At 39.5% G+C, this 20,198-nt stretch overlaps 1 protein-coding gene across 4 annotated transcripts in view; it reads right to left on the bottom strand.

Moving 5' to 3' along the window:
• Window positions 1-1,259: 1,259 nt before the first annotated feature.
• NAP1L4 (nucleosome assembly protein 1 like 4) overlaps window positions 1,260-20,198 on the bottom strand; it is a 69,112-nt gene continuing 50,173 nt past the window's right edge. For 3 of the 4 annotated variants that reach the window (XM_061610173.1, XM_061610174.1, XM_061610175.1), the window contains 5 exons: window positions 17,701-17,723; window positions 16,368-16,487; window positions 15,137-15,166; window positions 12,794-12,850; window positions 1,260-2,826 (listed from right to left, as the gene is read on the bottom strand). In XM_061610173.1, the coding sequence (XP_061466157.1) occupies window positions 2,788-2,826; window positions 12,794-12,850; window positions 15,137-15,166; window positions 16,368-16,487; window positions 17,701-17,723 (269 nt within the window). In that variant the 3' untranslated portion in view covers window positions 1,260-2,787. Of the gene's footprint in view, window positions 2,827-11,565; window positions 11,604-12,793; window positions 12,851-15,136; window positions 15,167-16,367; window positions 16,488-17,700; window positions 17,724-20,198 lie in introns of all 4 variants that reach the window. The other variant, XM_061610176.1, reaches the window with a different exon arrangement.

Genomic DNA, 20,198 nt, shown 5'->3' on the forward strand with positions numbered 1-20,198 from the left:
GATAACACAGCCCCTGCTGATGAATTAAAATTTTTGACATGATTTAAGATTCAAGGCAGCTGAGAACAGCATGACATTAGTAAGCCATTTCACAGCTGGAATTGAAAGCAGTTATTTCCTGAAGAACTCAGTGTGATTACAGGAAGAGAAGCGTACCAGTTATACTTGATGTGGATTTGCACATTTCATCCTTAACCCAGTTGTATTAATCTGGAGTCTGTCACTGGAACATGCATGGTAATAGCAAGATGCCCTTGGCTTTTTGTTTTACGTATCATCTGTGTACAGAATGAAGTCCATGAATTAAAATTGAACTGCAAGTTGAGTATCAACAATGTCTACAAAAGCTTAACCTAGTTGCCTAACTTAAACACTCTCTTCAACCTTCCTAATTTCATCTATTGTGCTTTTACTCTACTATGCCCAAGACACTCAGGGCTAAATCACATGTACTACTGTAATTCCCCCCTCCTTTCCCCCCCCAAAATGCCTCTTCTGATGAGTCTATCACTTGGCAGTTGGGACACGCACATATGGATGAGTCTGTGGCTAGTGATGAAAATACTCCAGAATGAAGCAACTATGTGAAGGGCTTTTCTTCTATGTCCTTCTAGGGGGCTAATATTTGCATCCCTAAGTGATGATGTAAGGGACACTGGAAACAAATAAGCTTTGTAGCCTCCTACAGCATCTGAAATCTTCCAGGGCAGAATTGGCTCTTTACTGATTTACAAGCCTCAGCCATTGTTTAAAGGAGTAGAAATACTATTTGCACTAGGTTACTGTCTTTTCCTTTAAATAAAATGTTGACAACTACCTAGAACTGGGATGGGAAGCCCATGGTCCTGTTGCTGGACTACAACTCCCAGTGCTATTGCCTTCCTCACTTTTATAATGTTTACTCTACTGTGGCTCTTGATACCTCCCCCAACATATTATCTATGGGTTGTATCGAATGAAGTCATTGCACTCACAAAATGACTTCCACTCACACAATGACTTTGTTGGATACAACCCTGAGATTTTTGCTTTATCCTGAAATTTTCTCTGTGAATCTGCTCCTTTCAGAAATATCCTCAAGTCTCGCAATACCTGAATCCTGGAATCACAATTAAATTATTTACTGTACTAATGTACATGGAATATCTAAATGGCAAAACAATGAAATCTTAATAGGTTTAATGTGGGCAGTCCCATCCTTGTTCAAAAGGCAAGCTATCATGTATAGCATTAATAAACAAACTGTCAGGACAATATACTTCATGTTTCACAACTTTAATAGAATATTCTAACTATTCTGTACAAATTGAAAACACTGTATTAAGTTACAAATGTATAAGGTAAGGCTGGAGCACTCTCTACATGCCTGGTAACAGCATTCATACAGTTGCTAATGAATTGTTGCCGGAAGCCGGCATTATATGTTGAAGAACAGATCTTCTGCAGGATTTTGGAGCTTTAAAAACCATTGCAGTGTGGAACAGGATGATCCGAGTATTGCAAATTAAATATCAGAACTACACTCACTTTTAATTTATCTTTTCCCAATTAAATGAAACTCTCTTAGGCCCAGTTCAAGTGAGTCCCTAACCCATCAGAAGCCTTCCCTTTTCTTGCATGGAGAATAGCATCACTTTGTTTCCTCTTAAGTTTGCTGTGATGTCCGAACAGGAAAGCTATGATTGACACTTGATCTCAAAAAGAGACTTTAAAACCAACTTCAGAAAAGAGTTTCATATTCTGATTTGAAGTGCAAACCACAGCTTGCCAATTCAGATTTCAGAATAAACAATGACTTGAGCTCAACAGGAAACTAACGAGCGAAGCTGCACACAAGAGGGGAAGAAGCGCATGAACCTGTAGCTCATTTCCAATGTTTCCTCCAAACATTGGATTGAAGGATCATCTGAACCAGGCCTAGTAATGCAGGCTAAGCTAGAACAGTGATACATTTTGCTGCTGCAATCCACTGTGATCAACCATGAGGCCTGTCTCAGGATCTCCCTTTCTCTTCCCCAGTTTTGAAATGTTCGATGAGCAATCATTCTGTGAGCAGAGTGTTTTGCATGAACAAGTACCCATATTTTATAAACAGGAAAATATTTTTCAAGTATATTTAAAACTATTAAAAGCACTAGTTCATCAAAGTACTTACAAACATGAATAAATAAGGCGAACAACTAAGTATCTGTCAACCACCGTCTTCTTCAAGGAAGATAAAGGAAATGTTACTTCAAATTCAGATTGCCTTACTGGAGATGGCAATGTCTTGAGCTGCTCCACCGCACTAGTCTGACTGGCAGGTTGCAGGAATCATGTTATTTTAAAGGGAGTAAGAGCTAGCAGAAATCATATTGCTTTATTTGTTTTCATTGCAAGTATTTTATTAATTTAATATATTCTTATGTGACTATTCCACAATATTTAGATAAAAAATTACACTGAAGTGAGGGAAAGTTTTCCAGAAGGACAAATTAGCTTTTTTCCAATTTAAATTTGAAAGCCTACTGAGACAGTTGAGCTACAATGTACCAAAGGCTGTAGAGTGTGTGCTTTAATTAAACCTCATATTTCTCAAATGCATTAAGTTGCCACTGTACAAGTTAAGCAAAATAAAATAAAATAAAAATAAGAAAAAAGTTAGTGAAAATCATGCATTTGAAAACAATTTAGTTTTAAGCGTTGTTAACAAGATTGTGCTGCAGCAATGGAATATCCTGAACTGCAGGCCAGGTATCCAAATATTTGTTACAGGTTGTTCAAATATCACTCTGAAGTGGTATTTCCTTATTGTTGTTTGCATTCCGCAGGCTGGCTGGCATCTTTCTGTTTGAAAGGGAAAAAAGAGAAAGTTTACACAACAGGTACCCAAACATGATATCAAGTTTAATTCCACATTCAAAAGCAATATGAAAACCATGATTTGCAATCCCCAATTAAATAAAAAGGCTTCAGATGCTATTTCATCTTTTGCAGGAGGGCTAAGACCAATGGCCATTCATTCCTCTTTCCAGATTTTAATCCTGAGAAAGCTGCTTAATGCTAAAAATTTAAGAAGGGTCCTGTAAAATTAGATCCAAGGTCCACCTAACTCGTCTTCCTGTTTCCAACAATGGACAACCAGATGCCTATGGGAAGCCCACAAGCATGACAGAGGGCAAGAGGACTCCTCCTGCTGTTGGTTCCCAGTGAACTAGTATAGCAATCAATGGGACAAAAACAGCTGATATTAAGGACACTTATCAAATTTGCTACCTTAAACTCTGGGCAGAAAGAACTTTGACTGTTTTTGTTTAATTCCTTCAGAGGCAGGATATAAATATCCTAATGAATAAATTTGTTATTGAATGTTTTTACCTTTGTATTTCTATCTACCCTTATTTCAAGAAGTTTGGACTACTACTGGCCCCTTCCCCCTGGTGGAATGCTATCCACTACTGACCAGGCCCAGACCTGCTTAACTTCAAGAGACAATGCTTTTCAGGCATGTTTAGAACATTCTGTAGACTGAAGGCCTTCTTGACATGCCCATAATGCCAATATCTAAGAGGAGAGTGTTACTAGGCAAGATCCAATGTAATGTTAGCGCAAGAAGTGGACAGTTGGCCTTCCTGAACAAGCTATTTTCATTGTGCAAGCAGTACTGCAGGTGAAACTAATTTAAAAGTACACGACATTACGCAATAAGTCACTGCAACACTCCCCCCCCCATCCAAGCCACCCACTGGATTAGGCTGTTGAGCTGCCTTAAGAATGAGATCACAAAACAAGCTGTTAATATGTAGCTTACTTTGTTACATGTGCTTGATCTCAGATCATAGAAATGAAAAAGTAATTGATATATTTCCTGGAGGCACAGAAAGCAACATCTTCCATGTATGAAGGTATGAAACAAGTTCTATTTATTAAGAAAGAAATGCTTCTCCAACATCTCTCTCTCTCTATTTTAACTTTGGAGAGAAAATCCAAAACTGAGTAATTTTGAGAGCTTAAAACTAAGTACAGTAACAAGGAATTTTCTGTGTAATATTCTCTGTTTAATGTTCAATATGAAAAGGGCGCAGTGAAATATAATGTGCACACATACTACTAAACCATGTATATGATCTGCAATGAGACTAAGCAAAACCTCAGGCTTTCACACCCTACCCTTCCTCTGTGTAGTTAGGAAAAGGAACCTATGTTAAGTTGGGATTCTGTGAAACTGAGATGCTAGTGAAGCCCTTCTTCCAGCTGGGCAGGAGGGGAGGAGTGCACGAGTCCAAGGTTCGGCTCAGGCTCATTGCTGCTTGTGCACACAGCACTAAACCACAGTTTAGCATTACATACAGATGCAGTTAACGTGTTTACTGTGAAACAGTGGAAGTACAATACTGAAAAGAGCTGGTCGCTTTTTAAGTTTAAGTAATGTGAGTTAAGTGATGATATGTAACACTGTATTTTATGTGAGTGAAATACTATGCACCTTAAGTCAGAATAAAAACAGCCAAGAATTTATGTTCTTCCTTTTAGAAATATTTTCCTTCTTTTAAAAACAGATGTTCAGCACCCACATTTTCTTCTACATAAGAAATGTCTTCAACATATGCCACTGCTCCAATGTGCTCCTACTAAGCAGCTTTTCAAAAGATTTTTCCTAGTCTTAAAAGTTATGTAGAATATCCCATGACTTGAAAAAGACTGAGGTTACTATCATACATTTAAGCCAACACCTTTAACACAGATTTCTGTCTAAGCACTCCTCATTAAGACTGCTTTGGGAAGAAGAGACAGGCAACTAGTCTGAGAAAGTCTTCAACTCTACTTCTCCAATACAAGTTAACAAACAATCCACAATGGATTCTCCAAAGGGAGAGAACCATGTTTGAATGCCACCTTGAGCTCTTTGGATATAAATGTAATAATAAAATAAAGATATAATACTTTTTTTGAGCTGCCAACAGCTGAAGAAGATGCCCAGTTGCACACATGTATGGTATGGAACCACTCTCACTTTCAAGTGGAAATGATATTGTATAGCCTGTGACCAAATTCACCAAGATTTTATAGGCTAGGGCTCCAGGTTGCAATATGATCATTGCCAGATGACATGGCAAGGTACAGGACATATACCTTAGCCTTCAGCTGCAAAAAAGTTAGTCTAGATTATTTCTTCATAAGTAATGTTCTTGGAAACAGTCATTGTGTTTATGAAGCCTAATGCTTGGTCTACCCAATATTTTTGTACAGGACTGGAACTTCTGCAATTACCTCCCAGTTAAAAGTGTAAAAGCCAGGAAAAAGCAGAAAAGATGAAAATGGGCAACTTGGAAACTTAAGGTAAAATTCTCTTAGGAAACATAACTTTCAGATGAGTGAAACACCTAAGACCATTTAAATACTGGATTATTAAACAAGCAACATTATTTAACACTACAGAATGAATACAAAGTACCTTCAAGTATTTCGTGCAGGAGCGCAAACTTAAAAGTCTGCCAAGCATATTGCTTGTACAATATTGCCTTCATACAAACATTTCATCTGCCCCACATTTCTCCATTCCATTTCTCAAGAAAAGAAATCAATAAATATTTTGAATGCACACATAAAAACAAGCAGCCAGTATCTTGCGAGCTCAGAGTTTTGCTTATATTCATGAAAACCAATTTCCTGACATTCCAGGAAGCTCAAAGTTTAGAATAAGTAGCAACAGAGTTTTTGGACAATTATTCTGATGTTGATTGATTGACTGGGTTTATTTATAAGCCACCTTTCCACAATGACCTGTGCCCAAAGTGGCTCACAACAAACACTCAAAATAAAAGCACTGGGGAAGGGCACTGTTGCTGCTGTCCTCACTGATATACTGTTTATGGGGATGGGGTGGAATATAAATATGGGTTTAGAATTTAATTTTTCCAGATGACTGTTGCAACCAACTCCTGTATATTTTTATTTAAATGTTGGGTAAGGCATTCCTTAATACGGTTTACACTTATGTGAGTGTGCACAGGATTTTAGGGAATGGACAGTGATGAAGAGGTCAGTATTATTAATTTTACACTGCTACTCATTTACAGTAGGGTTGGAGACAAAGTGCACGAGAAGAAAGCAGGTGCTAGGGCTGGTCAAGAAACATTTCCACAGGAGTTCATACGGTTCTGCCACATGTAGCTTCTGTAGCAGTGCCCATTCTCCCACAAGGTATTCCATAAGGAATTGGACAAACAGAACATTTAGAGAGGTTTAACAGCACCTGTAAGCAGAAGACACAGACTTCATGGAGAAGGCGCTTTTGGTCCCTTCTAAATATGCAAGTGTCTTCTGCTTCTATGCAATAATGTCAGAGGTCTACATACTGTCATAAGTTCAAATAGTAAAGCCTTCCTTTTGTTTACTGCATTGTTGATGGTTTCATTTTCAACTTTTATTGTAGTTTGTGCTAGTCTGGAGGGTGGGAGAGAAGGTATCTAGTACTTAATAGAGATGCAGCTGCATTACTCCCATTTGGTAGCTGGCAATATATCATAGTTATAAGCGTCTGTATTGCAAGCTGGAAGGTTTTCAACATGCCAGTACTGGTCTATGTGCCTGATAAAATGCTACATACAAATAAATCCATGATCAAATGCTGGTTTCTGGGACTGATCCCTTTAATACTTAAAAAAAAAAGGTAGTGTCCCCACACTTATAGTGCGAGTCATTTCCGACTCTTATGGTGACGTCTTGTGACGTTTACTAGGCAGACCATATATATATGGGGTGGGATTGCTACCTACTGATAATTTCTGTATTTATTTGCAGCAGTTATGAATAGTAACTCCTTATGCACCAAAAAACCCCAGCACAGAAGTTAGGCATAATTTTCAAAGATAATATGTTCTAGAAGTGCTTTTCTAGAATTTCTCATTTGAACAAGGAGAAAGAGAGTAAGTCACACCATTGGTAAAATATTTAATAGACCTGGCAGTGAAGATTAGAGGAGTAGAGGATTATTCAAAACACTCATGTTTCACTAGCCAGGAAGCATTCTGGAAATAACTAAAATAAATATTCAGAATATCAAAATTTGAGGGGTTTTATTAATTTATATTAGAAATAACATTAATTTTCAAGATAAGAAGTTTATATCCTGGGAATGGGTGAAACTCAAGCATCTGTTGTCTTCTGTGAAAGGATACATGAGAGAATTCAGGAACTACTAACTTGAGTTCAAGTATTCTGAGAACAAAAGGAAGCTAAAGAGTCCATTGCTATGATTGATGACTACTACAGGCTGAGACAGTCAGCCCATGATAACTTCCAGCCACAGCAGCCCTTCACGAGGTAACATTCTGCATGCCACTACGCCATGCTGAACTAAGCCTAGAGTAGCTTTTGGTGCACCCAACTATGTGCTGACCAAGCTGGAAGTCAGCATAGGCCAAATGCAAGTTGCTGTGGAAGTACAGGCTACATATGATGGATATGTCATAGGAGTCAATGCCTTCCCAAAGCACACAATATACCAATATGAACATCTCAGTGAATGTAAGTCAAACAGTCTGCACATTCTGCACATTCATAACATACTTCTGTCCAACATCAATCCAGTATGAGATAAAACCAGGACATACAAGAAAACAGAAGTGTGAGTTACCACCTGCAAAATCTAGGTTAATTCTAATATTTACTGATAGTCAAATAGTGAAAGAAGAGCTAGTTTACAGAGCAATTTAAGGGGATACTAGAAAGAGACAGACAGACAGGCTTTATGCTGAAACTAAGGGAGCCCATTTTGTGTCCATGGTAATTAAAACAGACATATATGAAGAGATCATAACACCAAAACATAGTATATTCCAGTAGTTGGGGAAAAACAAGTTTTTAGTTACTTAACTATCTCACCATAAAAGCATAAAGAATCCCACAGAGCTGGTCATCTCAACCTTATTTAATTACTTAACTATCCCAGGGATACACAGAAATCACTTCGATAGCATTTCTAATTCTATTAAAATTTTATTTCATGTATGTGGGTTAAGAACTATATGTAAATGGACCATTGGTCTCACCTGTCTCTGTTCCCTTTGGACCATGTCCTCATTCGAACGGACAACACGTGTGTAAAATCACATTTGAACAGACAGGGGGGCACCAGGTCCCGTCCTCTGCAGGATCTAGCTTCCCTCATCTTCGTCTGGGCAGAACAACATCTACAATCCCTAAAAGCAGAGTATCTCAGAGGGATTTGGAATGTGACAGCAGACTGGCTCAGCAGACAACAGGTCATTCCGGGAGAATGGAAACTTCATCCGACCATATTCCAGAGTCTCCAGCGTCGGTTCAGCGTCTTGTCGATCGACTTGTTTGCTTCCAGTCGCAATTTCCAGCTTCCCGGGTACTTTGCCAGATACCTGGACACAGCAGCGGAAGCAGTGGCCAGACGGTCTTTTGTACGCCTTCCCTCCCATACCACTGTTAACCAAAACACTGCGGAAGGCGTGGAGCGAGAGGGCACAGTTGGTTCTCATAGCACCATATTGGCCACGCCGACCGTGGTTCTCGGATCTTCTTGCAGTGTCGGTGATGGATCCTTGGACACTGCCAGTGAGGCCAGATCTTCTCTCCCAGGGTCCAGTATGGCATCTGGACCCCACTTGGCTCAATCTAACAGCGTGGCGTTTGAATGGGGACATTTGAAGTCGGGTGGCCTGTCTGACACTGTTATTGATATTATCTTAGCCTCAAGACGACCATCTACCACCCATATTTATCAACATACTTGGGCGGCCTTCTCCAAGTGGTGCCAGTCTCACCACTGCGATCCGTCCCAGGCCACTATGCATCAGGTGCTAAAATATCTCCATAGCAACTTTATGATGGGACTCAGACCCAACACTCTACGTCGACATGCGTCCACTCTGTCGTCCATTCTCTCAGTGTCCTCTACTGGTGCTCCTATTTCCTCACATCCGTTCATTAAACGCTTCCTCAGAGGCATTGCTTTACGTTCACCGGCCGTAGTTCACCGTTTTCCCTCATGGAGTCTGTCCAAGGTCCTCCAAGCTTTACAACGCCCTCCATTTGAACCCATTAGGACTGTGCCTCTACGCCTACTGTCCTTCAAGGTCTTGTTCCTGATCGCCATCACTTCTGCCAGACGGGTTTCGGAACTGGGCGCATTGTCTTCTGCCCGCCATCTCTGTGTCTTTCACAAGGACTCTGTTGTGTTGAAAACTGGTCCTTCCTTCCGTCCCAAGGTCAATTCAGTTTTTCATTGCAATCAGGACATTGTGCTTCCTTCGTTTTGCCCGAACCCCACTCATCCTCTAGAGAAGGCTTGGCATTCGTTGGATGTTTGGAGGGCTCTCAAGACTTACCTGTCTAGGACCCAGGAGATTCGACGAACGGAGTCTCTGTTTGTATCCTTTCATCCGAGGTCTATGGGGCATAAAGTAACCAATTCTACCTTATCCCGTTGGTTAAGGGCATGTATTACCTTAGCATATGAGTCCCTTAAGCTGCCAGTTCCAGCTAGTATAACAGCTCATTCTACTAGGTCAGCTGCCACTTCGGCTGCTTTTGCTACTAATGCTCCTGTTGCTGATATTTGCAGGGCTGCCGTTTGGTCTACCCCACTCTCGTTTATAAGGCATTATAAAATAGATCGCTATGCCTCTGCTGACGCCTCTTTTGGCAGACGAGTGTTGCAACAGGTTCTTACTGAGGATTAGCATGTGGGTGGTCCCTCCCTGTATGGGCTGCTTTGGTACATCCCGCAGTGAGGGCCGGACTCATATGGAAAATGGACCATTGGTCTCACCTGAAGGGTGATTTTCATATGAGTACGGCCCTCACGACCCTCCCAGTTGGAGGATGCCTAGATATTTTCTAATGTGTTATATATTATTGTTATGCTATTATATTTAAATTTTCTAGTGAAGTCAAGACTGCTAGTTCTGTTATCTCGCTATGTTGGAGTCACGTTATTATGAATGTATTCTTGTGTTATTTTACTGCTGGCAGGCCTGTTGGCCTTGTTCTTGTGTTTTTAGATATTTCTTTTTAGACTCGCTGCAAATGAACTGGAGAGTGGGAGGGGCCTGACGCCCCTAGTCTTGACTTCAAAAACATTCTTGCCTTCGCACGATAGGTGGAACCATAACCCGCAGTGAGGGCCGGACTCATATGGAAAATATCTTTGGAATCAACCTCCTTCAGGTTAAAAGTCAACACCACCATGACAGAGAGCTAAAACAAGGATGGAGAACCTCTGGCTCTCCACATGTTATTGACTCCAACTCCTATCAGCCCCACCCAGCATGGCCAATGATCAGGGACAGGAGCTATTGTCCAATATCTGGAGAGTTTCAGGTTCCCCATCTCTGAGGTAAAGGAACAGTGATTTACAAATCAATGAAGAATTGAATGTGATCCTTACAATCTTGCATACTGAATGAGAACTTCTACAATGGAGAAGTTGAGTTTGGCTTAATTAACTCTCTCCATGATTTCCTCAAACTCTTGTTAACTTCCTTAAGTGTTGCATAATAAGATGCTGCATTGCTAAGTAAGTGTGAAAAGTGGAGAAGCATGACATTTCTAAGTACAGAGAACCCACGTAGGGGTAAAAGGAATAGATGAGAGAAAACAGAAGAAAAAACAGACTTTAAGAGAAAAACCTGACGGATAGCTCCAAAAAAGCACAAGTGAGAAAGAACAAAGGCAACCAGAAAAGACAACAAGCACAACTATAGCCGTTATATTTTTCAGATAACTTTAGCCATGATCTCTGTGCAAGTACAAGAGAATAAATGCATTTAGTATGATAGCAAGAGAAAAAGAATGTGTTTTTGCTTCAAGAGAAAGATGTTCAAATTCTATCACAAGACATGACAATGTTTGCAAGAGCCTAAATGTAAAAGTTGCAAGTCACATACTCCAGATTAGAATGACTAGAGAAGAATGCAATTCCTTCTTTCAGGAATTTCACCTACTGCAAAACAAATAACCTCAAAATATATGAGTGCAAACCTTGATAAAGCAGGAAAGATGTATTGGCATATTAGTGACAAAAATATGCAGTTATAAATACAAAGGAAAAAAGGAAGGAAATCAGGGAAATCCAGACTTTAAATTCAAGTAAACTGGATTAAATGGGACATATGGCTGACTGATTTGTAAGATAACCCTCTCCTCCTAGTTGTCCAATCTAGCAGAAAAGGTTGTCTCATAACAATTTACAACACCTTGAAGACACACAGAAATCTAACCACCAGTTTAAACATTAAAGCCTACACAAATTAACGTGAACAGCCAATGCAATTACAACAGAAATACACCTAGCTAAAACAAGATGAGCATAATGTGCATCAGGAAGAAAGAGAAGTTGTTATAAATACTGACATCACTAATGATTTTAACAGTTAAAGTGTTCTTCACATTTTAATAAATTGCAACTAGTTCCCTGGGGGTAACAAGGTTAGATACCAGTTCTTCTATTTACTAAATAAAAGAAACCAAAACGTACTACAATGAACCACATTGCATGGACTACAAAAATTGGAAACCTGGAAGTTATGTATTAATGGAATTCAACCTTACCTATAAATGAATGAATGATAAAGAGACTTAAATTACACCTAAATGGGGAAAAATTGAAAGGAACTGTCAGCATGAAATAAAAGTGAAATGGACCAAAAAGAAAAAAAGAAAAGACATCAATAACTAGTGTTCCAAAAGAGACAAGAAATGGTTTGTCATGTACCATTGTTCTCCAAAATAATTATGTTCATTTTTTCAAATAATTAGCATAATACTTTTCTTCTCTCCCACAAGACCTTAGATACAGCCATTGGTGCATTTCATTTGTCACCACAGTAACTACTACCCTATCACTACAATAATTCCGGGATGGTCAAAAGAAACATTGTTTCCACCAGAAAGCTATGTATAATATTGTGCAGAATGTGCTGGTTAGGATGTCATGCAAGTGTGCATGTCTTTATCAAGATACAACTCCAGTTTTTGCATATTAATATATTTTGTGTATTACTTGCTCTTTTTGCTTTAATATAAGCCCCCAAATAAAAAAATATCTAACAAGTCTAGGTGTCAGTGTAACCAAAATGAGTTTGTGAAATGATCACAAGACCTAGAAGTTTCAAAACAAGCCTATTAGGGGGAAAGAAAGAAAAAGACAAGTTACCGATCCATCTCAGGTCCACTTCACCCATGGCTCTTTTCCTACATGGCAATACTATTCACTGGGGGGGGGGTGGAGAAACGTTAGGCAACAATCACACAAATGTACACTTCATTGCTATTATCCATTTGCAAGCTACAATGCAATTTGCGAATTGAGATTTTTTTCCTATGCACGTGGAAGCAAAGTGTAATGTGTGAAGCAGCCTTTACTATGTTGAAGATTGAAAATCTGAGACTCAGCAATGTAAATTAAATTAAAATACTGAATACCATCAGACGTAAAATAGAGCCAAAGTAAAAAAGAAAGAACACACACACTTATTCTGCAAGAAGGCTTCACAGCTTGTTAAATATGCATTTGTAACACTTCAGCAGATAATATGCAGTTTTATTTTTATATGTGAACAGCCAGGGTGTTAGTAATGTTTGCACCTTAATGAAGGAACATTAACAGGTATTGTTAAAGAGTGAAATGGACTACTGTTAACTTTGTCACCAGAAAGAAACAGTACAGAAATTCTTCAAATTAAAATTAAAAGTTAAGAAAAGTAACATCGAGCTATGATAAAATTAAGATGTTACAATTTAACAGTTATTTGGCTCAGAGTGCTTTAATAAAGCTAACCTTAGGTTCACTTTCTGCATCTTCCTCCTCCTCTCCTTCTTCTTCACCTTCCAATTCCTATGTTTTTAAAAGTAATAACTGGGATAAGAATGCTTTCTTTCAGCAGCAACACTTTCTATTAATGAAGTGTAACAACAACATGTACAATACTAAATGTTTTAGTGCTAAGATTTAAATTACTTGCAATTGGTAATATGTAGCCACAGGATTCTCTTAACTTTCCTACCAGATATTCTCTTGGCCCTTGAGATTAAGCAATCCTCCAATGGATGCCTGCAGAACTTTTTTTTTTAGGGGGGTAACTAAACACTCCAAACACACATGCACACATACACACACAAATATCAGAGAACAGGTCTAACATTTCTGGCAGATCTGGTAACTTAGCAATGACAAAGCCTAGGTAGACTTGGCCACACTGAAGCTTGTATTACAGGTCTAGCCTCAATGGGTAGACTTCTCATCCATCTACAGGTAGACTGGGCATCTTTTCACTCACTGCTAAAAACCCTGATTTCTCCCTGGCTCCCTTCACCCCATCCATAACCAATTGCACTGCTTACACAGTCAACTGCACAGCCCTCATCCTGCTGCATTTCTGTAAAAATTCTCAATGTGCCATGGCAGTACTGGACAATATTTCATGGTTATCACATACTAATTTAACTCTCCACCCATCCCCAATGAACAATAGCCACACTGGATTACTTTGCAGGGCTGGCATGACCCAGGCTCTTAGCCACAGTCCCGCCCCCTGCAAAATGTGTATAATAATGAAGGACTTTATTTGCACTGACATTAAAGGGTTTTCTAATATTATTATTATTTATTTATAAATATATTTGCACATGACTATTTCATTCAAAAAGACATCAAGGCAGTTTACAACAAAAAAGCCATACAAGACACTGTCCAATCATAACTACACTGAAATTCTGAATAATGAATTGTTTCCTATTGGGCAGCAGTCATTTCTCCAACATGGAAGACCAGCCGAAAAGGCTTAATAAAAAGCAAGCCAAGGAAGAAATTCCTTCTCTAGAGACTAAACATTGAGTATTTTAAAAGTCAAATCACTTCATTCATTGCCTAAAAATAACAGAGATGGGAGCAGGCTAGTTTCTCACAAAACAAATGAAAATAGTTCCTGCACATTTTGAGTCCTATCTTGGGTTCTACAAATGCTAGAAACTTTTTTTTAAAAAGCTGGGGTTCTGGGGATTATGGCATGGGGGGGCAGTGGCAGCAACTGATTCCCTTCTTTCCCCTGCCTCCATGGACACAGACAAATCTTTCTTTCACAAAAACTTTAAATTTACATCAAATGAGAATTCTGTAGTTTGACCTTCAAGAATTTTATGCTCGTTTCCCATCTGTTCTCCCTTTGAATTAGTTCGTTTTCCCATGTAAACTAGCATACTTTATTATTATAATTCAATTTCTTCCTTCTTCTCTCCTTGCTAATAACTGCCCTAAAGCATTAGAACAAATTTGGGGAAACTTTGGCCCTCTAGGATGTTGTTCAACTATAACTCCCATCATTCCTGGTCACTGGCCATACTTGCTAGAGCTGATGGGAGCTGTAGTTCAGCAACATCTGGAGGGCCAAGGTCCTCCACTCCCATACTAGAAGGATTGGGAGGCTTTATACCTTCCCCATTTTCTTTGTCTCTCCACTGCTATTAGGTAGAGACCATATTAGGAGCCAGCCAAGAAGTTTCATTGCAAGACCCCTTCGGTCAATTAGCAGGTGTCTGTTTTTTTAAACTACAAAGAAACAAGAGACAGCCAGAACTGTTTATTATTATTTTAGGTATGAAGAACTTTAGCTCCTACCAACATACTTGAAAGGAAAGAGACATCAATCTTACTATAAGGATAGGAATAGTGCTTATTTATAATATTTTATGAAGAAACAGCACTGGAAAAAACCTACCAATTTATATACACGCTGCACTTCAAAATAAATAGCCTGAATGGTGCCAGTCTGTTACTCTATTTCCTGAGGTGGTATTTTTTTAAAACACAATAGAACAAGAACAGATTTTTACTGGCCAATGCTGCCAGGAAACCATTATCTTTCATCAGCCTTACTTGACATATATAACTAGTTAAACATTTCATATCATGGCTGTAGCTCACCAAGCATAGAGACAGGCGAGCTCCCAAACCAGTGCAAAGTAGTTTTTACAATCAGCTCACACTACCATAAATATCTAACAATGATACACACATGGCTCTGAAACATGTGCCTCCTTGGATTATCTCTTGAAAGCTAAATATTCTTTCTTCCCCACCCCCAAGGAAAATAACTGTCAGTAGATAAAATAGTATTTTACTCACCTCTTCTTCTCCTTCCTCTCCTTCTTCAAACTACAAAGGGAGAAAACTTGTTCAGATCCTACCTTAAAACACTGGCAGATGAAACAGTATTTGAAGATATGCATTCTAGATTTTACACCCACTGCTTCGGTATACACGTACTTGATATTATCATCTCAAGTACACACACAAGCATTTCAACATATACCCTTATGAAGAGTTGAATATTGTTTTTTCTTTTTGGCTAAATGCAGAATTGTATGGCAGTGTAAGGTCACATATTAGAACATCTTGTCAATTATCACTCATATAACTGGATTCATCTCCGGTCATCTATTTAGTCTTTAAAACTAGAAATTAGAGGGCAATTATATCAGCAAGGGAAAGGCCCTGCAGGTTACTGTCTTAAATGTTGGAGTGGCACAATGATTAGGAGACTGAGCTGGAGAGTCCCAGACAAATTTAACCTCAGCTACAAGTTCACTAGGTAGCACTAGGCAAGCCACTATTCTTTCAACTTCAACCTCCATTTGCACTATGGGGATAAAATCAACCTACTTTACAGACCTGTTCTAATGATTACTATTACACTGCACAGCAATGCTGTGAATACTATACTATTTAGATGCTATTTAAAACGACTTGCCATAGCAAGTATTTCTGCAGCAAGGATCATGTTTTTTCAGAAGCTGGAGGTAAGAGCTGGGGCCCTATAACAAAATGTTGCAGTATCCTCACCTCCTAGCTAACAGGAATGCTCTTGTTCAGGGTTCCAGCCATGGCCCCATCCAGACACTATGAAGCCGTAAGGAGTTCATTATTCCCTGCCCCAGTTTTGTTTCTCTTTTTCAGCAGACATTCAACAATCCACGTCTACAGAGTATGCTCAATGGCCTTTTTGGAATCCAGAGGGTGGTGTTGTGGGGGAGGACTAGACTTGTTGGTTTCCTTGAGTATGCAGATACCGCCTTCTTGTTACTCAAGAGGCAACATTTTGACTCCTGTTCTGTTGGCATTTACTACCCGAGCTGGCTATTTGGGGGAGTGACAAGGAGAAAACAAGACCCGATCAAGGACTCAATCAGTCATCCAGCTAGAACCCGACAATTTATGAGTAAGGTTACCTTGTCCTTAAAAGAAAGCAGAGCTTTTCTTTATTATAAACCTGAGCATACATACTCTCACATACCCTTCTACACATGGGGGGGGGAATTGAGGTTCACAAATTAAGATAATGTGGAAGTATACATACATTATCATCATCCTCTATAGCTTCCCCAGTGAAATAGAGTACAGCACGGGGAACTATTCTTTCACGGAAGAAATGCCCAACTTCAAAATCTATAGCTAAAGTACACTCGGAATCTTCATCCTGGAAAGTTAAAGAGAAAAAAGTAGGAAACATATACCACCACAATTGAACTTTTTGATCCATTAGGTTATTAGTTTGTATTTCTACTACTTATTTAACATTGCTAGAAGAGAAACAATGAATGATAAAAGCTTCTTCCATATGGGCAGGTGTCGCTTCTGCTGTGTGATCTGTGCTAGCACTGGGTTGTGAAGCATTCGCCCCACCACCTGATGCTGGCGTGGAATCCACAGTGGGAGCCACTCTCCCAGGCAACATCCCTCCCCTGCCAGTGGCATGGGCTGGCGACACTGCTTCCTGCATCGCCGCATCAGCACACTGTGCGCACAAACTTGCCATCACTCAACATGGTGATGAAGGCATCAACAGTCTGCCCTATCTTGGGTGATGGCAGGCATGCATGCACAGCATGCTATCACAGCCAGACTTACTTAAGCCCCCGGTGGCAGCAGCACTGCTGCTACTTGTGAGGGCCCACTGCAGTCTGGTGCCAGCCCTGGTCCTTTAGATGCCAGTTTGAACTATGTTCATCAACTTTCCTATTCAGGAATAATACTAATTCACCACACTTAAGCAATTTGCAATCAAATCCAGAGGACAGGTGATAAGATGAAGTACTGGCTTATGAGACAAACTCAGAGGAGAAACAGAATTATGAAAGCTATCACTGAAGAGATGAAATTTACCCATGTTTATTACTCAAAAACTGTTGCATTGCTAATTACAAAATTGAGTATGCCCAATCCCACATGTTGGATGACACCTGCAGACCCCAAACAGCAGCAGTTCAGAAATAAACTAAAATACATGACTCTGAGAAACATGAGATGGCCCAAGATGCAGATAATAAAACTGTACCTCCCCCGCCTGGGTGGGAAAATATAGGCTTGAATTTAGAGAAGTTATGCATGGGCAGAAAGGCACTTCCTGCTTATGCAAGACAGCTCCACTAAATCGATCCAGTTTTCACACACACCCCCAATGTCTCATCACCATTCCAAATCACCCCCCAACCCTCACGAGAAACTTTTGCAGGAAGCACAGGAGGCTGGATGGGGCAAGAGGAGGAAGATCCTGGAAAGCCCTGTTGCAAACAGAGATTCACAACTCTTATCTCTGGACCAACTCATTATAAATAACTTGATTATTTGCTATTCTCTGAAGTCTAATGGCACAGGTCGACCCAAATATAAAAATATTAAAATGAACTTACCAGCGATTCTCCATCTCCTGAAACTACAAAAAGATAAGAAGTTAGTCCTGTTTATAAACCCAAGCATATTGCATGCTCTAGTGTGAAACCTGTTGATATAGTCAGAGCAAGAAATATTCTTAACCTTCTCTGGGTGTCATTGCTAAGGGAGAACTAGGACTCCATTTTGAAAGTTTTTCCTTTCAACTAGGTCTTCCATTTGCCTCTTGGATTGACAGCTTAAGCCCAAAACAGTGTGTGTGGAAAACTGGACAGGCAAAATTGAAGTTTGCAAACACACCCTGCAACATGTTTCAACACAGAAGATGCAGCTTTAGAAGTAAAGCCCACAAGGGACAAATGTTTACAACATCAGAAAGGAAAGCTATTCACTCTAAACAAACATTTACCTCAACTAATGGGAAATCAAAATACATTCAACAATGTTATAATGTGTGTTGTAAAATGCAAACATCATTCTGATCCAGCTACACAGTCCTACCAAGTACAGGCATACCCCGCTTTAACGTACGCAATGGGAGCGGAGAGTGTACTTTAAGTGAAAATGTATTATCTTCACTTGTACTGCATGCAATCACCACTAGATGGCAGCGGCGTTATGCCAATAAAGTGTCCGTTATTGCGAAGCGCACGTACTTTAAGCGGGGTATGGTGGAGTATGGAGCATGTACTTTATAGCGAGGCTACTCTAAGTGAAGCTACTTTAAGTGGGGTATGCCTGTAATAAGTTGATCCACATGATAAAACTTAAGGCAAACCTAGGCCCAGTTCCTATGATAAGCCCCCATACAGAGCAGCCCTTTGATTGTAACTACATGGAAGAATGAACACATGAACCAACATGGCTGCACTGCTTCCTGGCAGCAATTCACATAAGCTCCCCCACCCCTTTTTAAAATCTGTCACTAGACAGTAGTATGGTCTTTTGGCTCATACGCTGCTTCTTCTGCTTGAGGAAAAGGCCAGGTGGGGATGAACTCCAGTTCCATCAACCCTGGCTACTAGGGCTATGTTGTAGCCTAACAACATCTGGAGGGACCTTTCTTTACACAGCTGCAGGTTTTCCCCCCCCTTTTCAGGAGAGAAAAAGCCACCTTTTGAGTGTTGCCTGCTTTGCTCTTCAAAAAATTCACACACACTTGAACTGCTTTTGAACATGGTGATTCAAAGAGCAGTTTGGAGGCTCAAGGGACATCAGTTGCAGAATAAGCTCTGAAAAAGACAGGGCCCTAATGCAGCCACACCCTTTGTTACCTGCTAAGGCCATGCATGCACGAGTGTTTCAGAATTCAACAGAATATTCTGAAAAGATCAGTCAAACTAAACTCCCTTATTCATTTATCAGATGGCTTTTTCTCAATGCCCACCCACAGAACAGATGTACAAGATTTCTAATCAGAACTCTGTGACACCCAAAGGCAGATACCACTTTAATCTTTTGATTAGGAGCCTACTCATGAAAAACCTGGCATCATGTCTTTTTTTTTAAAAAAAGAACATTGATAGCAAAGGTTGTCAAAACAAGAGCAGTACAAAAGTTATCTTTCCGTTTTGTTTATTAAATGAAAGCAGGGCTCTAGTAGCAAGAAAGCAAGACATGAGATTCCTTAAAGTCACTATGAACACTGCTATGTTGATGCAATTCTAAAATTAATTGCTTTTTCAAGTCCCAAAATGTTCTTTTGTCAACTCTACAGCCTGAAAGCCATTGACTATTAAATCGATTTTTATTTTCCATGCAATTATTTAGACTTGGAACCCTAGAGCCCTCGTGTGGTAAAAACTAGAACTCAACAAGTATGCAATATTTAGAATTTAACCAATTTATACCTCTTAGGCAGCTAAAATAAGGCACCTCATAGCTGTAGCTGAAATTGTGGTGTTTGTCATGTTTCAAGGTAAGAGGTAGTGGAATACTGAATTATTTTAGATGAAATATCACTGATTTTTGGGTGACAGCAGGAAGATTTCAGATCTCCATTAATGATAAATAACCTGTACCACTAGCTACCAACAAAAATCCTCACCAACGAAAGGCTTTTCTCTCCATCAAATTAACTACCTATCAAGAAAGCAAGTTTAATATGCCTGGTTAATTCCTTCTCTGCAAACATGATACACAGTGCAACTGAAGAGGCAGTGGGTAAGCCAAAAAGCGTATTTCCTTGTTAAAAACCCAACCTATGAGAGGTAGGTAAGGAAAGATTTTCAAGAGACTTTTAAAAGTCCTGATCACCAACTGTAAGAGAAAGACGACTTTTCATCATCCATCCCCAGATTATAAATAACGGTTCAAAAAATCTAATGTGTGTTATCTTAATGGCAATAGTCATTTTGATTCAGCTTTCATATAAGGACAGGTTAAGTTCTAAAGTATCATATGCCCTCCTAAGTCAATCAAGCGCAGAACGCCGTTACTGAAATATTTTACTGCTTATCATCATTTACCCACTCTAATAGTGAGCATGTGTATATATTAATTTGGAAGCAAAGTAGGA

Source organism: Rhineura floridana, chromosome 2 (assembly GCF_030035675.1).
Source record: "Rhineura floridana isolate rRhiFlo1 chromosome 2, rRhiFlo1.hap2, whole genome shotgun sequence".
In the NCBI taxonomy this organism is placed as follows: Eukaryota; Metazoa; Chordata; class Lepidosauria; order Squamata; family Rhineuridae; genus Rhineura; species Rhineura floridana.